Genomic DNA, 22451 nt, shown 5'->3' with positions numbered 1-22451 from the left:
CTGGCTTCTCGAAGAGTTTTAGCAGAAGGCAGAAATTACCTGTGAGTGTTTATACAAAGGGTGTATTAGACAGCAGGCTCTGGCATTGTGTGGGTTCAGCTGAGTTACTGCTGGATTGGCTTTCACAAGGAAGCAGCCAAAGGCAGAGGCTGTGCCAGGAGCTGTGCAGCTCTGCAGCCAGTCTGTTGGCATGAGAGCACTGAGGGTTATTTGGGCCTTCCTTCCATTCCCTTGTGGATTTTACACTTGCAATCTCGATGTCTTAGCAGACTGGGCATCCTTTTTTCTGTATCTGAAGTTAATCTACAGTTCTCTTGCAGCCTTTTTCTTCATTTCCTCTGACATTTGTGCCACGATATCATCACTGGACACCCATGTCTGTATTTGGTGTTCTGGAATGTCAGAAAAGCATAAGGAAACTTCCTTGTCAGCTAAGACCATTGCAGAGCCATGCAGTGTGATTAAAAAGGGCTATTTCACCTCAAAATCCTTTACCATAACAATTAGCTTTGTCTTCTAGTGTCCTTAAGCCTCACAATAGAACTTAATAACTTAAAAGCAGCATATTGTTAGAGGAAAATAACACATTTTCCTATGCATGCTTGCAATTTTCTTTAGAAAATCCCACAGATCTGACAGAGACAAGGAGAAGCTGGCTAAAAGAGGTGTGTCTTGGGTTGGATTGCAGCTTTTTTATTGTTCTAAGACAGTCTTGAAAGTATTTTAGTTATTTTTAGGCCTACACTGATAAGAACCTGTAATTCTTGGGAAATTGCAACCCAAAATTATCTTAGTATGTAGTGTTATAATTGATAGTAGCAATTGTGGAGATTGGAGGTAAAAGCAAAACATGTAAGTATCCAAAGAAATATCCTTTTCTTTAAATATTTTAAGGATTTTTATTATTAATATAAAATTATTTCTTTAAGAGTAAATTTAATTAAGATAACAGTACATGGATTGTCTGCTTTAATGAGAATTTTTCACTCTTCACTGCGATGCTGTGTTTGGGAAACTGGCTGCTTGTTAGCTGTGTTAATGAAGGATTGGAAACTTCTTGTCCCCGGGGTGGAGGTTGGAATAGCCAAAGAAATCACGAGGGTCTCATTTGACACCTGACAGTTCATCCATTGACATTTTCTCACTTTGTGCTCTCTATCCACAAGACTTTGTACTGATGGACTTGGTCAAGTCACTGCCTTTGTTCCACACCCATGAAGTTTGCAAGACTGGTCAGAGTTGGTGTTTTAGCCCTAAATTTCTTCCTGTTAAAGGGTGCTCTGTCCAGTGCCTGCTGTCTGTGAAGGCAGAGAGACGTCCAGAGGGGAAATAAAAGACTCTGAATTACTCATGATGTGTGCCAGCCTTGGGAAACCTCCTTGGCTCACTGTAATATTTGCTGTGTGGATTGTGTATGTTAAATTCACTTCTTGTTTGCATTTCCTTTCAATTTAGTAGTGATAACATAATTTTGTTAGGATTAATTTTAAAAAATGTTCTTCCCTTTAGGACACAGCTTAGGCTACGGCTTCGTGAACTACGTAACTGCAAAAGATGCTGAAAGAGCAATAAACACACTGAATGGCCTCAGACTTCAGTCAAAAACTATCAAGGTAGGAGCTCTTCAGTTGTCTGTGAAAACAGCATTGTAATAAACTTTATTCTGATGGTAAAGTTTGTGTGCTCCCAGCTGCAGCAAGCATGGATCTGGGAGGAGAATAGTGAAGTGTTTTGAAACAGCTTAGTATTTGAAGGTTTCCTTTCTTTATATTCCCCCCATTTTTACAGCAGTAGAGGGACCATTATAGATGGTTGCCAGGTGTTTAACTCATGCACATCTTAGATGCTTCATAATATTTATTGTACATCTTGTTAGTACACGTGCAAACAACAACCTGTGGTAGGGCTCACTCCTGCTTAGGTGAGTTATGCAGCTTTCTCCAGTAGTAGAAATTAGAAAACTGTGCCCTACTCATGCCATATTTTCATGAAGTTTGGAGAATATACTGACAGTTCCTGATGTGAGCTGTGGCAGGGCCAGTGGCTGAGTCAGAACTCAGGATTCTTGGCGTGGCAGAAGTGTTTGCTGGGAGCATTGGTGTTGGTGTGTTGCTGTCTCCTTCCAGCAATGCTAATATAGTTGTTGTCCCTTGGGTTAGCCCAAAATGAGTGGCATTATGTAGGGACATGCCCTTTTTCCTGTTGTTTGATTGATTTTCCCCTACTCCCTCGGTTCCATTCTTTTTAACTCCAGTAAAAATGCATGTGTTGGAGTGAAAAATGCATGTATTTTATGATTGGCTTTTCGCAAATATTAAAATGAATATTATATGTGTTGTGTTAGAAAGCAATGCTGTATTAATTTTCTTTACTGTGTTAAATATAGTTTCAGGTTATAAAAATTGTTAAAATAGAAACTATGCTATGTAAGATGCTTTGTTTAAAAGAAAGGACTTACAGCGAGATAGCAGCCACAGGACACCTAAATCTTTTAGAGAAAGGGAATTTATTGCTCTCTTATCAGATGAAACCAACTTCTTCCCACCTTGAAGGCGCTATTAGGATTAGAGGGAAGAAGTTGACACTGACCAGACAGAATCCTGTGTTTGAATAGACTTCATGCATCATGTATGAAGTGTATGAATATGCAACAGGCTGTTGTTCTTAAGCGTTAATCCTTTCTTAATGTGGGTCCTTTTCGGGCTCGTGATGCCCAGAAAAAGGTACCCGGACGTCCGTAACTTTGTATTTATTGTCTCATATTGTCCTAATTCAGTTTGTCCAAATTGTTATTACTCTAATTGTGTTACTATTATTTTTAACCATTTTATTGCTATTAAACTTTTAAAAATTTTAAAAACAAGTGATTGGCGTTTTTCACGGTTGGTAATGGGGAAGTTAATTAAATTGGCTCATGACAATAAATTGATCTTCCCTGTTAATAGCCTGAACGTGTGTTTTTATTTCTTTCCAAGGTTTCCTATGCCCGCCCAAGCTCTGAAGTTATCAAGGATGCCAATCTGTACATCAGTGGCCTGCCCCGCTCCATGACCCAGAAGGATGTAGAAGATATGTTCTCCCGCTTTGGGCGCATCATCAACTCACGCGTGCTCGTGGATCAAACCACAGGTGAGCTCTGGGGCCTTGGCTGTGGGAAACTGGAGTGGACAGCATGTGTTTGGTGTTTTCTGAGACTGGCAGTACCTAAACTTCAGTAAATTAGACTTCCACAAGTTAATCATGACATCTGCTGTCAACTGGTGATAGAATTTTGACAGGATATCCATGTTCAGTGATTTTTTTTTAAACACAGAATGACTCAACATTGCCTTTTCCAGTTTACAGCCCAAACCTCAGACCTTGTTAAAATAGGATTATTGTAATTTTTATCAGCTACTGATTTGCCAAATTACTTTCTTGCTCTGATGCTGGCACTGCAATGCACTGTGTTTCTGGGCCATGTGTGTAACCTGGAGTGCTGACCTTACTTTGACTTTACACACGTGCAGCTCTTATCCACTGGTCAATTCCAGGCCATAGTTAGAGATTTAAAGCAAAACAAAAATGTGTTTTGTCTTTTGTACCAGCCTGGAACTCACTCAATTTTCTTATATTTTAAACCATGTGAGATGTCTTACAGGCTTCTGTGGTTACTGCTAAGCAAGGGAATTAATCTCCTACACTTAGTACTGCCCTGAAAGTTCTAAATGTATTTTGTGTATTAAAAAAAGAAAACAAAAGAAAGAAAAAAAAAAAAGGAGAGAAGCCACTTACTTAGGGACTTGGCTCAGGGGAGACCAAAGTTAAGGTTTTCTTTGTGATGACAGTTGTGACTCTGTTACAGTGTTTTCAGTTTTCAGAGTTTTAAGTTCTTACCCTATTATTTCAGACAGTATAACTGTCTGGCTTATCCTGTCACCCAGCTGTTCTGTGGTTTTACTGGTAGCCCATATGTCATGTATTAATCTGGAGAGCGCTTTTACAGATACACTTTTTTATTGATTATGCATCTGGTGTATTGGAATAGAAGACAATCCAATTCTAGCAATTCCACATTTAACATTTATAACTGAGATGTGCATTTATACACTTCAGTTCAGAAGCAGCTTTCCTTCTCTGTGAGGACTCTGCTGTAGTTTGGAGTGGGCCTCCAGCAGCTCCTGGTGGGCTCAGTCTGAGTGCAGGCTGAGATCTGCAGGGCTGTGTCCCCATCAGAGCCACCTCCTGGTCCAGGCACCACTTGCAGGTGTTTGGTCAGATGGTGCTGCAAATGTGACTGTGCATCAGAGAAACCTGAGGTGGCTTGGTGAGATCAGGGGACTGACATGACATGGTTGAGTAAGGAAAATCCCATCCTGCCTGGAGGATATTATTTGTTTTGACCAGCTCTGATACCTGCATGGCCCTGTCCCTAGAGCAGGGTGAGAAGCAAGAGACTTGGGGAGCACAGCAAACTTAGTAATGCAAGTCTCAAAACTAGTCATCCCTCTCTGGCAATCTCTGGGATCTGGAGAGTGTCTGGATTTGACAGAGCTGTAAAATGAGATGACAGAAGTTATACAAATAAAATCTCCCCAAGAATAATACAGTTTTCATGGGTGTGCTGAGGCCTGATGCTGTGTAATTGAGCTCAGAACACACCAGCTGCTTTCCCATAGCCTTAATAAGGCATTGACTGAGGAGTGGGTTCTGTTGCATCTCACAGTTAATGCCTGCAGAGCCTGGCTTGCCATCCCACCAGGAATGTGGCTATGCCTTGGCTTTAAGCCTGCCTCTCATATCTCGATCTGCTCCCACTTCAGACAGGTTTTAATTTGTACTTAGCTGTACCTTCTCACAGAGATGGTACTCCAGCTCTTGAAAATTACTCTGTTTGAAAATACACTTTCTAAAATATTTATATTTTAAACGAATGCTTTGAGAAGCACTAGGATGAGCAGCCTGAAAGTGGAAGAGTCCCAGTAAGCTGAGCTCTGAGATAGCCTTGCTGAGTTCTGAGTGGTGCTGCTGCCCTGGGCCTTCCCCTGGCACGGGGGCTGATCTCAGTGTACCTGAGCACACAGGGCTGGCAGCTGTACTCTGTGAGCCCGTGTGTTGTTATTTGTCAAAAGGCAATCACACCTTGTTTGCTTCAGGCCCAGATCTTGACATGTTGCATTTCCTTCTGTGAAACAGACAAAATGATCTTCAACTGTTACCAACAACAGTTTATGATTTTGTGGTTTATGATAAGATTAACTTCTGTATCTGGCTTTGAAGATGTTCCTGGGTGGATGTGAAGAAAACAAAGTATCTGATATGTCCCATTCTGAAACAGAGTTATTGAAGTCCTACATTTACAGTCCTGGCCACAATACCTCCTTTGGAATGGCATTTAAACAAAATGTGCCCTTTTAGCTTCACTGTGATAAACCATGTTTTCAGCCTATGGTCAAGTCACAGATAAGAAGCAAGGGGAGGAGAGGAGAGCTCACAAGGCAGAACTTGTACCTCAGTCAGAAGGAATCAGCATCCAGGGACTGGGACTAGGAAAAAAAAATACACAAATTTTTAACAGCTGTGATATTGGTTCAGTCCAGCTACCAAGAGGTAATTCTTCATTGATTTTAATGAATAAAAATAATCTATGTGCCAGCTGGAAATAGTGTATGGTGAAATTCTGATCTCTCCATTAAAAAAGGTGGACGTCCTTTATTATAGTCAGACATTTGTTCCCTCATCTCTGAACCTGAATGTGTTTCTAGCATGGAAAAATGAAAACATTTGCAAAAATGTTTAAATTCTGTGTTTGCAGATGCTCTTTAGTGATAAAGTAATTGAAACTAAGGGGTTTGGGTTTGTTTTTAACCATCTGGAGTTAATTCCTTTATTTTTTTACTTAATTTAAAATGTTGAGGAGTTTTTTGTAAATGGAAATGTTTGTTGATGATGAATATAATGGAATTCTACCACAAATTTTTAAGTGTTTAGTCACTGTGGTTGTTATAGCTGAAATGAGTGTGCTAATTTGTCTTTGGTTTCTTAATTTTGTACTTTATCCTCCAGCTGCTGAAGAAATATAAATGTAGAGAACTTGAAAGCTGTGACCATAGAAATACTAAACTTTTTTGGGTTTTGTTTTCAAAGTTATTTTGAGTTTATCCTGAACTTCAATTTTTTGTTTGTTTGTTTGTTTGTTTGTTTTTTTATTGGTTTGGTTACAAGGTTTGTCCAGAGGGGTCGCATTTATCCGGTTTGACAAAAGGTCAGAAGCAGAAGAGGCAATTACAAATTTCAATGGTCACAAACCCCCAGGTTCCTCCGAGCCCATTACAGTGAAGTTTGCAGCCAACCCTAACCAGAACAAAAATGTGGCACTGTTGTCGCAGCTGTGTCATTCACCAGCTAGACGGTTTGGAGGGCCAGTGCATCACCAGGCACAGAGATTCAGGTAGGTTAGGAGGAATAAATGCATTTAAGGCTTGCTCCTGTTCCCGTGGTGGTGTGGGGAGCTGTGCCCCCACAGCTGGGCAGTGGTACCTTCACTGCAGCATGTGTGAATGAATACATAGTGCACTATGTGTCCTCAGTGTTATGTAAAGAAACTGTTGCATTAAAATATGGTTAAAGAAAAATCTTATTTGTAAAATTTATATTGAAGTTAGTGTTTAAAGGTACCTGCACTCTGGTGTCTGTTTCCACTACTGGATTTCAGTGAGGGGACAGCAGCAGCAGGTTCCAGGTGGGTGTTGGTAGGTGCTGTCTCAACAGATCCCCGTTCTGTGGTTTATATATCTGAACACAAATAGAATTTGGCAACTTAATTAAAGCTCTGAATGGTTGGTTCCAGCAGGGAGGTGTTACAATAAGAGAGGGAAATTTCATTTCTGATGAGGAGGTTCTGTGGGATTCCTTCCTGCATTGCAACCTGTGCAGGATTCTGCCTTCCCTCGAGGCCTCAAGAGTTTACTGATGGGAATATTGAGCAGTTGCAGCTTCCTGTCTGCTTCCAGGGCTATGGAAGACACTGTGCTTTGCCACAGAAAATTTCTTTGGTTGCTTTGAGTATGATTTGCTTGGATTGGAAGTGCCTTGGGTGTTCATGGAGGAAGCTGATGGTTGGAGGGTGGTCTGGAAAATGCAGTGTATTGACTGTCTTGCAGAGAAGCAATAGGCTTTGAGATATATATGTTTCTGAAAGTAGTGCTTCCCTGTTGAGAATTTTCTCCTTTTTTTTTTTGTTTTATGTTCTACTGTAAGGGATCCAATCAGCTCAGTAAAGTTGGACTAAAATCTCAGCCACCTTTTAGCTGTGCTGCTGTTCCAGTGTTGCTGTCTCCTGTCCACAGTGCTGTAGCTCAGCATTTTGAGCACAGCTCTGTGTCATGGGTCTCCAGAGAAAATTTGTACTTTGTAGTCAGTTGTGGTTTTATACTGAGAGTGGTTGAACAGTTTGTCCAAGGAGACAGTGAAGTTTCTGTCCTTGGAGATGCTGAAACCTGGCTAGAGTTGATACCAGAAGGGTTCATCTGATTTCTACTGTGCCTGTGGAGTTTTAGCAGGAAACAGAGTATGCAGGATCTGCTTTCTCAGCAAGGGTGGTTGGAAGATAAGGGGAAGACATCTGGCTTAGGGATGCAGCCACAGCCAAAACAGGGACTGAACCTGGGAAACTGGGGAGAGCTTTATGGCAATGAGCAAAATGTGCACGTGGTGACTGTATGTAAGCAACACACTTGTAGGAGATCACGTGCACACAGGGTGGAGTTATCCCCAGTGCAGCCAGGCCTGTAATGAGTGATGAATGCCCTTCTGAACACTACATTGGCATTAAGGAGTTTCACTTGACTGATTTCTGGTGAGTTTGGGTGACAGGATGAGCAGCCTGCTCCAGGTGCCTTGCTTTGAGCAGGGGGTTTATTAGAGGATTTCCAAAGGTTCCTGCCAGCCTCAGTTGTTCCCCAGTTCTCTTCAGCTGCAGCCCAGGGAAGTCAGCTGAGGCAGCTCCTCGTTTCCCTGAAGCAGTCACCCAGATCTGCACACCAAACCTCCTGAGCCACGCTGAGGAATGAAATTCTGCATTGTTTGCATTTAGGTGAATTATTAAAAAATCAACACATCTGCCCTTTGTCTTGGCCAGGGTTTCAGTGTGTCCAGATCCTACTCAAATCTTTTTCATTCTTAACGTTCTTAATTTACTTGGACATTTTCATCATCGTTCTTCCCCCTAAAATCAAAATGCCAGGATCGAAATGCATCAGAATAAGGAGTGCAAATAATATTCACACTCATAATTAATACTTTTAATTCAGTCCTGTAATGATCACTCAGAAACAATAAAAACTATTAATGTATTTATATTAAGAGTTGGTGGTGAAACTAAATTTTAATAACCAGTTTGTTCATTATTCTCTTAATTTACCATTTAGAGCATCATTAATGTCAGTTGTGTGCATTTCATAGAATCACAGACTAGTTTTGGTTGGAAGGGACCTTAAAGCTCATCTCATCCCACTCCTGCCATGGGCAGGGACATCTTCCACTATCCCAGGGTGTTCCAAGCCCTGTTCAACCTGGCCTGGAACACTCTCAGGGATGGGGCAGACACACAGAGTATTTCTCTAGGCTTGGGGTGTCGCAGTGGGGGTTAAGAGGAAGAAAATGTGGTGTCTCTGTTCCATTGCTGCTGCCCTGGGAGCTGTGTCCTGTGCCCAGTGCTTGTTTGTCAGCACACCTTGGCTGGCTGCTGCTCCCAGTGGGGAAAGAACTAAAGATTTGGGGTCCCAGAGCCTGGCAGAGGTGGGAGTAGAGCTGGGATAAGGCTGTGCTTTCAGAAAGATGTTGTGGACACAAGAGCCCCCAGCTGACCTGCAGCACAAGCTCTTTATCTCTGCCTTGTCACAGATTGTGAGAGCTGCAGCAGTTTCTGCAAAGCTTCCTTCCCTCAGTCACTCCTGCAGGCACCTCTGAACACATGTGCACAACGCTTACACCATGGGGTCGTGGAATTATTAAGGTTGGAAAAGACTTCCAACATCATCAAGTCTGTCCCACAACGCTTTGTATTTTTCTTTAGTGTTAGCTGCAAGTTCTCCTAGTGAGTCTGTCTGCCTTGAAGGATGCTGAACTGAAGGAGTTGTGATTACTCATGCTGTGGTTAAGATCAGGAACCTGAGTTTGGGCTGAGTCTTGTTTGTTTTGGTAGTGAACAAGACAGGATGAATGGATAAGCAGCTTCCACAGAGCCCACAGTCTGTATAAATTAAAGTTGTGATCTCTGCTCCACAGAGATTGAATACGTAACCTGATATTTTGATTACATTTCATCTCATTTCATCATAATCCCTATAAATCCAGGATTAAACCTTTAGTATCTAATTTGTAATTATTAATTTCCTACAGATATTTCTCCAACCCTTTGTTTAATGTTCTTTTAATCCTTTTGAGTTCCTGTGGTGTTTGTGGCTCACATCAGGAGCTGGTCTTAGGGCTGTGTCCCACTGGATTCTGGACTAATTCAAAGACCAGGCTCTCTGCTTCCATCCAGAGGGAATGATGCCACAGCATGAGCTTGTCTGGAGGACAGATAACACATCTGGGGTGGGGGTTTCCTTAGAGTGTAAGATTTGTTTACTTAAAGAAAATAGCAGATCTCCAGGTGCTGAACTGTGATGAAATGGAGGGGTTTAGCTCCTGTAGCATGAGGAGGCTGCTCAGGGCCCCTGGAAGTGCTGTGCTTTTGCAGCTCACTAGAGCTTTATAGTAGAACAACAAACCTCAGTTATTGCCAGTTCAGCTGATAGTGCTTTCACACTTGTTCAGGGTTGGAGCCAGTTCCCAGTTCCTGTAATGGGCATAACTCTGCCAGTATCAGCCCATGAGTTCTGCCCTGAATCTGCCCTGAGTGCCTGAAGGGGAGCCATTTCTGATAGTTCTTAGATTCACAGGGACATGGAAAGAGGACTGTTTAACCCTGCCAGTGATAAGATTGCTCAGACCGCTCCTCTACACCTGCTTGGTATCATTCCAGTGAAATTGTTTAAATTTTCAGTTTTAAACCAATGTATAATTTGGATGCAAGCTGTGTGTACTGAGTACAAGCCATTTCATCCAGAGTAGCATTTCATCAAAATTCTGGAAGAATATGGGAGTGAAATCCCAGTTGTTTTTGTTCTTCCTTACGTGGTTGTTTGACCCAACACCATGATTTTTTTTCAGGCTTAGAGCTTGTGTCCCTGAGTTCTCAACAAGATTTGTGTTGGCCACAGCAGATCTTTTCTGTCTGTAACAAAGACAGCAGGAAAAGTTGCTTGTCAGAAGGACATTGTCAGTGTAGCTGAGCTGCTCTTTGTGGAACAATTAAAAAATAAAAAGCTGCCAAGCTCAAGTGCAATGGCAACACAGACTGGGATTAAAACTAATGTTCCTGCTTATTGGCATCCCACCTGTGGTGCTGTATGGAACTGTCCTCAGAGTGCAGGCAAAAGAGTTCAGCAAAACCAGCACAAAGCTATGTTAGGGGAGGTTTAGGTTGGATATTAGGGCAAGGTTCTGCCCCCCGAGGCTGCTGGGCACTGCCCAGGCTGCCCAGGGAATGGTGCCAAGGCTGCCAGAGCTGCAGGAGCTCCCAGGGCTGCTCAGGGTGGGGCTGTTGGGGTGGCTGTGCAGGGACAGGGGCTGGGTTGATCATCCCTGAGGGTCCCTCCCAGCTCAGGAGTTTCTGTGGTTCTATGAAAAGAATTTATAGGACTTGCATAGACCTAAAAAGAAACTGCTTTCATTTAGGACTGTCATTTCTGAGATTACATCCTCCAGTGAGTTAATCTAATCTCAAAATCTGTTAAACAAAGCAGGCTGTCTGTCTAATGACAGAGGGAGCAAGAGGTCATTGATAGAAACAAGAAGCTTATAAAGTGAAAAAGAGTTACGATGGAAAATGCACTCTTGTTGATACCTAATGCCCCAAGATGTGGCTTATTAGGTTAGCATGGCTGGAAAGAACCATCCACAAATAACACTGGCTACAGACTCTTTGGGAGGGTTGAAAAAGCAGTGTGGAGGAGACAGTATAAAAATAATTTCAACAGAAATGAGAACACCAGCTATAAGTGTGCTAATGCTGAGGTTGTTCAAATTACAGTATTAAAGGAATTGTAAAACCCCTTTCTCTGAAACATCCTGGATCTCGGTTGGTCTTTGTGTTTGCCATAGTGTAGGGCATTCTTTTAAACATCCTTAATAAGTGTAACTTCCTAAAGGTCATCTTCAATTGGCGTGGCCACAAAAATGTGTCCTGGTGGGACAGGGAGCTGTGTGTCAGCTGCTCCAGCCCTGCTCATGCACGCTGTTACCCTGGGCTGAGTGAGAGATCTGGGGTCCCTCTTGTGCAGAGTGAGAGCAGACATTCATCAGATTAGCTGAATAGTATTTCCTACAGGTTGGTTGTTTGGTTTTTTTTAATTACTTTTCTAATCTTTCAAGGGACTTCTTTGGTTTTACCCTGTTTTGTTTGGTTTGGGTATTTTAATAAACCTGTAACATTTTTGTGAAACAAAGCAGGAAGAGAGGACAATCTGTTTGAAGATAAATGTATCCAAAAGCAGAGGTACTTGGTATTTTAAATTATTTTTCTGTAACAAGCATTTAGATTTGTTTTCTTGCATTTAACACCATTGCTCTTCTACAAGTGATTGCTTGGGATATGCAGTATCATGATTTGGTGTTACCTGGGCTCCTGGGCAGAGCCTGAGCCTTTGGAGCAGGCAGGGGCAGAGCTATAGTGACTGCTGGAACCAACGTCAGGCAATTCTGAGCTCAGTGGTTTGAGAAGGGATTCAGGACTGGTGATCTGTTGAGATGGAAACTTGACAGATATTAAGATAAATTCATCCTACCAGATTATTACTCACTTGGAAAGAAGCTACACAACTGAAGGTGTCTGTCAGAACAAGTAAGTGTATCAAGCATGCACGCACAGGAACGTTTTTATACAAAGCCAAAAGAAATACCAGATGTGTCACCTCTTCATCAGATCATACGGGTTGGTATGTCTCATTCACCTTGTGGTACTTCTAACTGCTTTTTCAGTTTGGCTGTAGTACAAGGCTTCCCAAACTTGTTTTTTCGTGGGGCTGGCTGTCAGTGAGGTGCTGCAGCTCAGCAGTGCCATTGTGCTCCGGGAGCCCCAGGGCTGCAGAGCAGCAGCGAGGGAGGGATGGAGTGACACTTGCTCTGGGGACAGGAGAGTCCAGCAGCTCAGGTGTCCAAGGCAGGGAGCTCTGGGCACCAGAGAGCCTGGGGGAGATGGGCACTGAGTGGTTCTGGTGTGTGAATGCACTGTGTGTGTGTGTGTGTGAGTGTGCACTGCCATCCCTCTGCTCCCCTCCCTCCCCGTACTCCTCGAGCCCTCCCTCCTCAAGAAAGGCAGCAGCAGCTCCTTGATGCAGGGCAAGAAAGAGTCAGAGGGGAAGCATTTGGCACTTTCTGCAGCATTCACTGCCCAGACATCCCTTCCCTGTTTCCTCCAGGTCAGCAGAGAATCAGGATCTGCCACCGCCCTGCTCTTGGCAGAGAGCAGCTCGTGTACCGCTTTTAAGGGGTTTGCAAATCACCAGTGGTACACCTCAATTTGGGAACCCCTGGTATAGTATCATTATATTTCTATGATCACATGACCTCATATTTTTAAATAATAAATAAGCACAAGGGTTCAAAGTGCGTTTTTGACATTAACTTTCACATTTCCTGGCCTTTGAGTGCTTAGCTGTGCAACCCTAATATTGCACTAAAATATTCAGAAGCTTTGATTTTCTGGAGTTTAGGCCAGAAATAGAATAAAGGGGAATTAGAAATGTGGGTTTTAGGGAAAATAAATTAATACAAAACGAGACATAAAAAGGAGAAGATTTTTGCTTTTTGTTATGCATGAATCCTGCTGAGGTATTGTGAAGGAGGCAGGATTCAGGAAGAATGGGTAGGTGGTTTTAAAAATCGAGTTCAGTAAAGTCAGATCTGAGTTTTCCTGGAAAAATTATTAAAACCATCCATACACACTGGAATAATAAAACTGCACTGAGCCTGCTCATGTTGTGAGTGTTTGCCTGCACCTGCTGCCTTTGGGTGGAAAGGGAGTAGGTTTTGTTCTGCTTCACAAAAGAGGAAATTAATACATACAATCTCTACTCCCAAGAACCCAGAACACTCATCCCCTGCCCCAACAAATCCAAAGAAACTCTTTAACTTAAAGAGTTTCCCAGCATGTTCTTTTAGAGGCAAGAAAAGGAGCATGGGGTGAAAGAAAATCTCCTTCTGTGCAATAAGTGGGAGGTGCCTGGGGCCTCTGGGAGGTGCTGCCTGTGCCCCTGAACTCAAGCAGTTCTGCAGCAATGCCCTGGACACTCAGAGCGGCCTGGCTGAGCTCAGGCATCCATCCAGCTCCCCTGGGAAGGTGATTATGTAATCTTGCCTTGCCTGTTCCTTGCCTATTTCTAAGGATAGTTCCCTGTTGATAAAGCAGTTGGAATACTTAACTTTTTTTTTTCTGGCAGCTGTCAATTTGATTGTCAATTTGAATGGGGAAACATTTATGTGGCGGTTTTGATGTGCCATGTATAAAATATTCATTCTCAGTTGCTTCCCATTCAAGTTAATTTGCTTAATTGAACATGAAATATTGTGCTTTTTATTTGCTAGGTTCTCTCCTATGGGTGTAGATCACATGAGTGGGCTTTCTGGTGTAAATGTTCCAGGAAACGCATCTTCTGGCTGGTGTATCTTCATCTACAACCTTGGTCAAGATGCTGATGAGGGAATCCTCTGGCAGATGTTTGGCCCCTTTGGTGCGGTTACCAATGTGAAAGTTATTCGAGATTTCAACACCAACAAGTGCAAAGGTTTTGGTTTTGTGACCATGACAAACTATGAAGAAGCTGCAATGGCCATAGCAAGTCTTAATGGCTACCGCCTGGGGGACAAAATCTTACAGGTTTCCTTCAAAACCAACAAGTCCCACAAATAACTTGCTCGTGCTTTTTGTATGGAATAGATAATGGAGTGACAGAAGTTGAAACATTTTTGTTAGTGTAAAACTCATTTTGCGCCAATTTTCACAAGTGTTTGTCTTAGTCTAAATGAGAAGTGAAAAGGTTTTATATTCTGGGATGCAACTGACATGTTCAAATGTTTGAAATCCCACAATGTTAGACCAATTTTAAGTTCCTTTAAGTTATTTCATTTAAAACATGTTAAAAATCCCCTGAAATCTTAAGTAGATTGCATTAACTAGACCCTCTGGATGGTGGTAAAATTGAAGCATGCTTTCACTTATGAGACTAACATTTGTTTCATTGAATGTTGTTTGCAAAAACTGGAATTTTCTGAAAAATATCAGGCTGAATTCATTGATTTTCTTTGGGTTTATGTTGTTCTTCCTACCCATCCCCCTGTCCTTTTGTTCTCCCTCAGTTTCAGTAGTATGGAAGAAAAGTTGAGAAATACTAATGTTTTAGTTGACAGTAAATTGTTTGATAAATTAATATTCATTACTCTGTGTCTAGTTGAGGATCAGGCTTTTTAAAGTCAAGGTCTTGTAAGTAGTAGCATGCCAGCCTAACTTTTAACACCATTGAGGAGGTAAGTTGCACACTGAGCAGTGGCCAAGCTGTCCAATTCACAGGTTTTAGAAATGTGACTTTTAAAACCCACTTTGAGAGGAATGGACCAAAGAGTTTCAGAGAAACTCCAGGAAGATTTCAGAGTCAAAATGAAACTCCAAAAAAGCAAGTGTGAATATATGTTGCTACTTTATCAGACTGAATCTCTTCTGTCCAAATATTTAATGCATGGTGCACTACTTACTGGTACATTATAATGCAGCAAGATACTTACTCATTTTCCAAGATCATTGTAGTTGGAATTCCTTTGGCAGTTCTATTTTGTAAAGAAAAACCAGTTATAAACATTTGAGCATTGTATTTCTCGCATCCCTTCTAATGAGTGCTAGTTTTTCTATTTTAATAGGATTTTGTTTTGACAACTAGCTTTACTTACTGAACACTCAGCAGAAAAGTACTTACAACTTGCAAGTTAGATATTAACCAAAAAACCCCTTTGATTTGTAGATTTAAAGATTAATCCCCCAGGTTTTCTGCAGACTGCCTTGAAACTTTGAGTTGTTCTGTTTCTGTTAATTTTCTTTTGCTTTTTTGTGTTTTTTGTTTGTTTTTACTTTTGCATTTAAGAACATTAAATTTGATTTTGTTTTGCTCAAATTTTGTTTTGTTTTTTATTTTCTGTTCTTTTTTTTGCTAAGTATTGCACAAAGTGTCCAGCTTTCAGAGTGCTGTTTAAGGAACTGTAGCTCGGCTTTGAGAGAATTTTAATTTACTGCTTTGACAGATGAGTAGAAGAAAAGAGTTTTGAAACAAGCACCACAATAAATCTGTCACATAGAAATGAGTGTCACAGACTGGTGTAACCCTCAGGTGTGCTTGGGTAGGACACTGGGGAAGCTGACCATGCCTGTACAGGTGTGTGAGCTGCTGTGCACAGCTAGAGACTTGGCTCTGGTGTTAATGTAGGCAGGGCAGGTGTGGAAATGAGGTCTGTGGCAGATTAATGCAGTGTCTCCTTGTTTTGCCTGGATCTCTACCAGCCCCAGAGTTCATTCCCAAACTCGAGAGGCCAGTCCATGCTGCCTGCTCGTCTCACTCCATCCCCAGCTGACCTTGCCTTCTGCTTGCCGCCGTTTGTCCTCTCCTTGTCCTCTCCCTGCCATGGGGTCTGCACAGCCTGAGGGCTCCCTCAGCCTCCACATGTGGCTGAGCTGGTGCCCAGCTCCAGGGAGGACCTGTGGCAGCTGCTGATGTTCCTGGACCTGCCCAGGACATATCTAAACCCTACAGATAGGCCTTGGCCCAGCGAGCAGCCTTCCACTGAGTCTGAGCATGTGTGCAGTGAATGCAGGTGGGATTTTTCCTGTTAAAGCATCCAACCTTGCCTCTCCTGCCAGCCTGTTCCCTCCCCATCTCTTGAGATGCTCGGTGGAACAGTGACTGTGACACAGCAGCCAGGCCATTCCCAGCCCCCAGAGCTGCTCTTGGCTGTCAGAGGTTTCCTTCCACCAGTTCATCACCATCCATTTACCATGTCTATGATTATTTCCTTTCTGCGTACAAGGAGAGCTTGGGAAGCTCTCTGGGCATCCTCCCAAGTTAAAGCTGTGTAGTACAGAGAAGTTCTCTTACATGTCCCATCATTGTTGAACCTGCACTGTCCTGTTCCACAGGAGTGGGCTGTAGTCATTCCCAGTTCCTGTCATTCTCTCTTGTTTTATTCCATTTAAGATAAATTTGCTGCTAAACTAAAATGGGAGCTGCTGTTTATCACAATATTTAGTGGGGGTTCAGACTTGCAGGAGTGACCCCTAAACATGACTCTGTCAGTACTGGTTCCAAGCACACTGGCCATGGCAGCAGCACATTGCTGTGCTGCCACTTTTGAAGAACCCCCTTCTCTTGAATGCTCTCTGGCATCACTGTTCCTTTCTTTTTCCACTGCTTCCCTATTTTTCCATCTCTCATTCTTTGCTAGGTAAGTGCAGGATATGGTTTTGTACTGCTACTACAACAATCTCTTTTAGGAAAGGTCTGATTCCAGCTTTCTTTGATAGTTGCTTTGATAATTTTCAGGCAATTGCTATGAGCAAAGCACTGCTCCTCGAGTCAGGAAAAGAGGAAAAACTCCTGCTATTATCCAGAGCTGATACCAGAAGTAGTATATAATTTGTGCTATTCTAACAGTCAGTAAAATCTTGGCATAAATAGCTGAAGTCCAGAAAAAATTGTGTATGTATACTGGATGCTTTTGGTCCTAAACCAAAATGCTTGTGCATCCTACTAGTAAAGAACAAAAGGAAGCTTCTGGGGTTGGAAACTAAAGTCTAACAAGACATCTACCAGGAGTTTTTCTGCCCAAAAGGCCGGAGCAACTGATTTCCTCCTCACCCTGCTTTGAAGCTCTCACTTGAACAGACCTGTTTCAAGAGAGTTTTTGGCCTTTTAATTCTCAGAGTGCTCAGCTTTTTCATCCATCCATTTGGTGGAAGCCAGGTGTTTCTATCAGGTGATGCCTCTATCAGTAAGCACTTACAGGAACTTAGAACCAAAGGCTGTCTCAAAGCAGGGGTCTCACATTGCTCGTTGTGAGCAATTCTCACTGAGGTAGAGAGTTCTGGAAAGTCTTCATTGCTGGACTGGGATGTGCTAATCAGATTCTGGAGACCTGAATTTTTTGGTCTGTGCTGTGAGATGTGCTAGAGGAGCAGCTGAGGTGGGAGTGTTTTGGGGTCCTTTAGAGTAGGTTAAGAGTCTCTTGGGACAGCCCCTGGTGTAGGTTCTGAAGGAGCAGGTGTAATTTCTGCTGAAAACACAGTTGTTCATGCTGCTGTCTCAGGGTCTCATGTGTAGATGCTGAGGGGAGTCACTGCATTTGCTTCTCAGATGTCCACATGAATGGAATTCACCCCAGTGCAGAACGCTGGCCATGAGCCTCAGCACCTGTAAACCTCCTGTTAACCATCAGCAGATAGGGCAATCCCACAGAAATGTGGAAGAGGAATCTCTGTATGTGCTTGGTGTGAGCAGGCAAAGGCACATGCAGATCCTTCAGGTGAGGGGATGGCAACACCAGAAATCCAGACATGAGCAGAATCAGAACAGCTCAGTGTGTTCAGTTCTCAGTGATTGCCTGTTAGATGGTGTCTGTGCACTGAAGTGTTGGATTTATTTTATTTTATTCTATTCTTCAAGCTGCATTGTCATAAAATTTGGTTTACTTGAGCTGCTCCACTCTCCTGTCAGAGACTGGCCAGTGCAGTTACTGCTGCCTCCTGAGCCTTCCTCTGCCAGTCCCTGCATCTGTTCTAGCTCTGGGACTGGGGAAGGCTTCAGGATCCAGCTCTAAGGTGAGGGGAGATGTCACATCACCACAGTGGGGTGTGTGGCCACACAGCTCTTCCTTCCATTTGCTTGGATATGTTTTTTGTACATCTGTATCATGTGAGTATGAAAACCATGGAAAATCCAGAGACAAGTCACTGGAGCAGGATAAATTGTCACCACAGTGAACACTGGTTGGTCAGTGTTTGGTCACTTGCCCTTGTCCAGATGACCAAAGGCTGTTTGCATGGAAAGGACACCTATTTTTATAGGGGGATTGAACATTGCAGTAATGTTATTTATAAAAAGCAGTTAAAAATCTTTTTTAAAAAAGTTTTTAAAAAACTTGGTATCATTTATAGAAAGAATATCCAGCAGTCAAAACCAAATGATGAATTAACAGTAAAAGTGATCCATTCTTTTAAGGCTGAGTTTGGAAAATGAATAATCCTTGAGGTCCTTCAACATTAGTTACAATTCTGTGTTGCTTTAGTGTTCTGGGTCAGGTCAATAAAGTAGAAATTCTTCAAATATTTCAGGAGATTTTTTTTTTTCAGTGCATTTTAAATGACAATAACTCAAGTTCCTTTTGGATAGTTTTATCATTACATATGTACTTTAAAAGAACAAACTCGGAGAAAGTCCCCATGTTTACTTTTCTAACACAATATACAGGTCATGTGATAAACTGTTTATTTAAAGTAGCTCCTCTGATAGCTCTGCCTGCAGAAGGTTAGAGTTTGTGGGAGATTTTTAACACACAGCTCTTGTGAGCTGCTGGTAGCCTGGTTCAGTCACATAAACATGGAGCAGTTTGTCTGGAGGCTGCCTCTGTCAGAAGGTCACCGTATTTTTTAGTTCCATATTGAAGAAATGTGTTCTTTTTAACTCTGTCAATGAAGCACCTTATTGTTCCATTTCTACATTTAGGCATCTACAAATAGCTTTAGAGGGAAGGGACCAAATTCACCTTTAGCATAAAGAAACACCAACCCCTTGAGCTCTCTGAGTGGAGCTGCACTTGTGTTTTGGCTTTTTCTCATTTTGTTTTTATTTTCCAAGAGCTGAATTTGTCACCTGAGGTATTTTAATCTCTATTTGGAAGCAGGAGAGTCTTTTTGTGCCTTCGGCAAGTTCCTCTAACGTAGCTCTGCACTTCTCAAGGTTGGCTGCTCAGCACAGTAGGATGGATAAATCCAGAGCTCAAGAGGCCAGTGGCTATTTTCTCTGATTATTGTATTTATTATTACTGGGTTTCTCCTTACTAATATAAAAAATGAAACATGTGGAGTTCATAAAAAGGGTCTCAGTTCCTCCCTGTCGCTCAGAAGAGGCCGTGCCTCCCTGACAAGCGGTGGATTGAAAATCGCCGGTCATTCCTGAGCGGCCGCTCGTAGCTTGAGCAGGTACGGCACCATCTCAGTGCTTGCTGTTTGCAGTAATCTCATGTAGTGAAACCAAACCAAGCTCAAAGTGTTGCTTTCTCATCCTACGTGAGTTAAAAGCAGTCCAAGTCTTTATGATCTCTAAAGCAGAACTCGCCACCCCATGGGTGGGTTTGACATTCAACTCTGGAGATTCCTTCTAGATCACACTCGATCCAACAGCAACAAAGGTTTAGAAATATTTTTCTGTTGAGTGGAGTTTTCAGCACTGAAATTCTCTTTTGTTGCTAATGATGGGAAAACAGTAATGGTAGAACTGCCACCTGAAACCTTGGAAAATTGCTTCTGTGTTCACATTTTAGAATCTCAATATTCTCCTACTGTTGTTCCTTATTTCTAAACATTTTTGAGCAAGTTTTTAGTGGTATGGCTGAACTTTTTCACTTGGTCATTGAGAAGAAAATGACTTGAGACATTTGAAACATAAGTTGGGATAAACCTTTATTTGATGAGTAATTTGAATAATACTGTACTTCTAGTCTTTTTATTGATTTCCTTTCCTTTAACTTATGTAATCTTTTGTTTATAAATTAATCTGTTTGTGGGACAGAAGGTTTTATCAATTGCTTTCCATACTGTACAGTATATGGTTACACATTTTGTATATTTAGTGTGTTTTTAAGTTATTGATTTGTTTTATATCAAATAATTTATTTTTCAGGTACCATTTTCATTTAAACTTTGTTTTTACATGGGTTTACTTTAAATAAAGTATGACACTGCTTTCCAAATGTCGAAAATGAAGTTGAATCCCATTGTGTTATTTTGAGATGATTTATGTAAATTAACTTATTTTAGAAATAACTGCAAAAATGTACCAAGTTCATACTTTGGTTGTGCTTCAATTCAAGTGCTTGGAAATTCTCTGCAATGATTTTTGAGCAGTTTGAAAAAAATGAGTTTTCATATTGAAACAGTTCAAAGATTTGTTGATGAAGCAGCAGTTTTGTAGAATCCTGTGGATGGAGTTATGAACATTGTTTTCTATATGGATTTTCAAAATTAAATGGAACAACTCATAGATATTTTACACTGGTGTTAAGACTTAAATGACATTATCTATGTTAATAGCGCAAAGGAGTTTTTGTACTTTTGCCACATGTTCATGGCTGGTTTTGTTGAGCACTTGTTTGGAATATACTTGGGATGCTTTTACTTGAGCCCTGTTGAAGGGTGATGTACATCAAAATAGAATTAGGCTTTTACTTAATTGTTCATATTTTGTCTTTTTTTCCCTGCAGGAATTGGATTATTATTGTGCAGTTTGGAATTTGACATGTTTTCAGAAGAATCTGAACTGTGTTCAGGAATAGGCCAATCAAGGTTCCTCCACTAAAGATTTTGTAACTTGTGGCCTTGTTAGAAAGATGGAATTAAAAGCAGGGGCTTAGTTTCCTTTTTATTTTTCAGGGGAAAAATTGTTGTCTTTATCTTACATTTTCCTTTCTGATTAAACAAAACCCAAAGCCCAGCTGTACTGTTACTCAGAAATGTGTGTGAAACTTCTTCAGGGAGCTCCTGGGGAGACACCTCGTGTTGGCCCATTGGAGGTTTAGACTGGATGAAGGTTTTCTGTGGGTTGTGCCAGGGTTGTCACCATCCCTGAAGGGTTCCAAAGCTCGTGCCTGTGGCACAGGGCTCCTGGGCCATGGTGAGCACGGTGCTGCTGCCAGCTTGGTGCTTGGCCTTCATTGCCTTAGAGGGGTTTCCAGCCTGACAGCTGTGATTCCATGGGAGGGACCATCGGTGCAGGTCAGGCTCCTTGGGTGAGGCTGGGCCAGGTTCTGTAAGGGGTGTTCTCCAGAAATCCTTTTGGTTGAAGGATCACATATAACCCTGCTGGCTCTGCACAGACTGGGTTCCAGTCTCAGTCCTTTCTTCACCAAAACAAACTTTTAGTTTTGGTAAGCTGAAATCTGTCCTGCTGCATTTCAGCAGGTGCCTCCTGTCCTTTAGTCGCAGAAATAATCCCTCTGAGAGCTGGGCTAATTGTTGTACCTTTGACACATTGCCTCCGATTTTTCTCTTAAAGACTTACTGAGAAAAATGATGTAAAGTAAGAGATAGATGGTGTTTTATGTATGATGTCATGGAACGTGTGGCAGTGCTGCCTCAGCTCAGGATCTCTTCCAACTCAGGAGTTTTTAGATTTGCAGTTATTTTTTCTGTGGTGGGAATTTCTCAGTTCAGCGCTGTTCACCATATGGAATTATTTGTTGAGCTAAATTGGTAAAGAGCAGAATTGAGAATTTCTGTTCCTACATTACATCAGTGGATTGTTGAATGTGCAGCATCTGGTGTATTCAGGAATGCTTCATCAGGACTTAGACCTTTCCTGGGTTTTTCTTTGCATGGAGCTGGAGCACCATCTCCATTTTTCCTTCCACCAGAGTTCATCCCATGTGGTTCACTTTGCTCATGTTCATTTTGACCACTATGGTATTTTCCTTGCTTTTCTTCTATGAAAAATCATGAGGAAAAAATATATTAAATTCCGAAAAGCTTCATGGCCGTGAGAAGTTCTAGCCCCTCAGAAATGTCTCTTTTTTTAAAAGCAAACAAAAAAAGTTTGTGTAGACCCATTAACACCCAGACAGGGACTCTGGTTCTTGCAGAATTCCTGGCAGACTCCCTGGCTTTTGACTGTTCCCCCTCCTTGCTCTGCTCTTGTGTATCCTGCTTCCAAATTTCACCCCTTTCATTTCCAGAACAGCAAAAGAGGGAGGGAGGGAGAAAAAAGGTGTTAAACTGATATGTCCAAGAAAGATGTCTGAACCCTTTTCTCTCTGTTTCCTATCCTTAAAAAAAAAGGGAAGACTATGGCTGTGAGAAGTGTCCTGGGTCATGCTGACAGAGCACTTGCTCTGGATTCTGTCCCAGCAGTGGCAGTGAGCAGCTATTTCAGGAAAGCTTGGCTGCCTTCCCCCCTCCCTTCATTCCCCTTGTGCTTCCCCAGCTCAGTGTCAGGGGGGCCCTAAATACCTCCTCTTCTTTAGAATCCTGATTTTTGAAACTGCCTTTCTTTTCCTTAAACTGTCCTCTGCCTCTTCCTGTACTCACAGCAGGAAGTGGAGCATTTGGGAGTGGTTTA

The 22451-nt window shown here is 42.0% G+C and overlaps 1 protein-coding gene across 2 annotated transcripts in view; it reads left to right on the top strand.

The window, feature by feature from the left end:
* The window catches only part of ELAVL1 (ELAV like RNA binding protein 1), a 47239-nt gene extending 25030 nt beyond the window's left edge, over positions 1-22209 (top strand). Inside the window, exons 3-7 of one of the 2 annotated variants that reach the window (XM_074528778.1) lie at positions 1510-1613; positions 2976-3129; positions 6205-6430; positions 12507-12620; positions 13672-22209. In XM_074528778.1, coding sequence (XP_074384879.1) covers positions 1510-1613; positions 2976-3129; positions 6205-6430; positions 12507-12620; positions 13672-13996 — 923 coding nt within the window. In that variant the 3' untranslated portion in view covers positions 13997-22209. The remainder of the gene's footprint in view (positions 1-1509; positions 1614-2975; positions 3130-6204; positions 6431-12506; positions 12621-13671) is intronic. The other variant, XM_074528779.1, reaches the window with a different exon arrangement.
* The last annotated feature ends 242 nt before the right edge of the window (positions 22210-22451 follow it).

Source organism: Zonotrichia albicollis, chromosome 29, assembly GCF_047830755.1.
Source record: "Zonotrichia albicollis isolate bZonAlb1 chromosome 29, bZonAlb1.hap1, whole genome shotgun sequence".
Taxonomy (NCBI): domain Eukaryota; kingdom Metazoa; phylum Chordata; class Aves; order Passeriformes; family Passerellidae; genus Zonotrichia; species Zonotrichia albicollis.
Note: the sequence above shows the minus strand (reverse complement) of the source record. Positions and strands in the feature narration are given on the sequence as shown.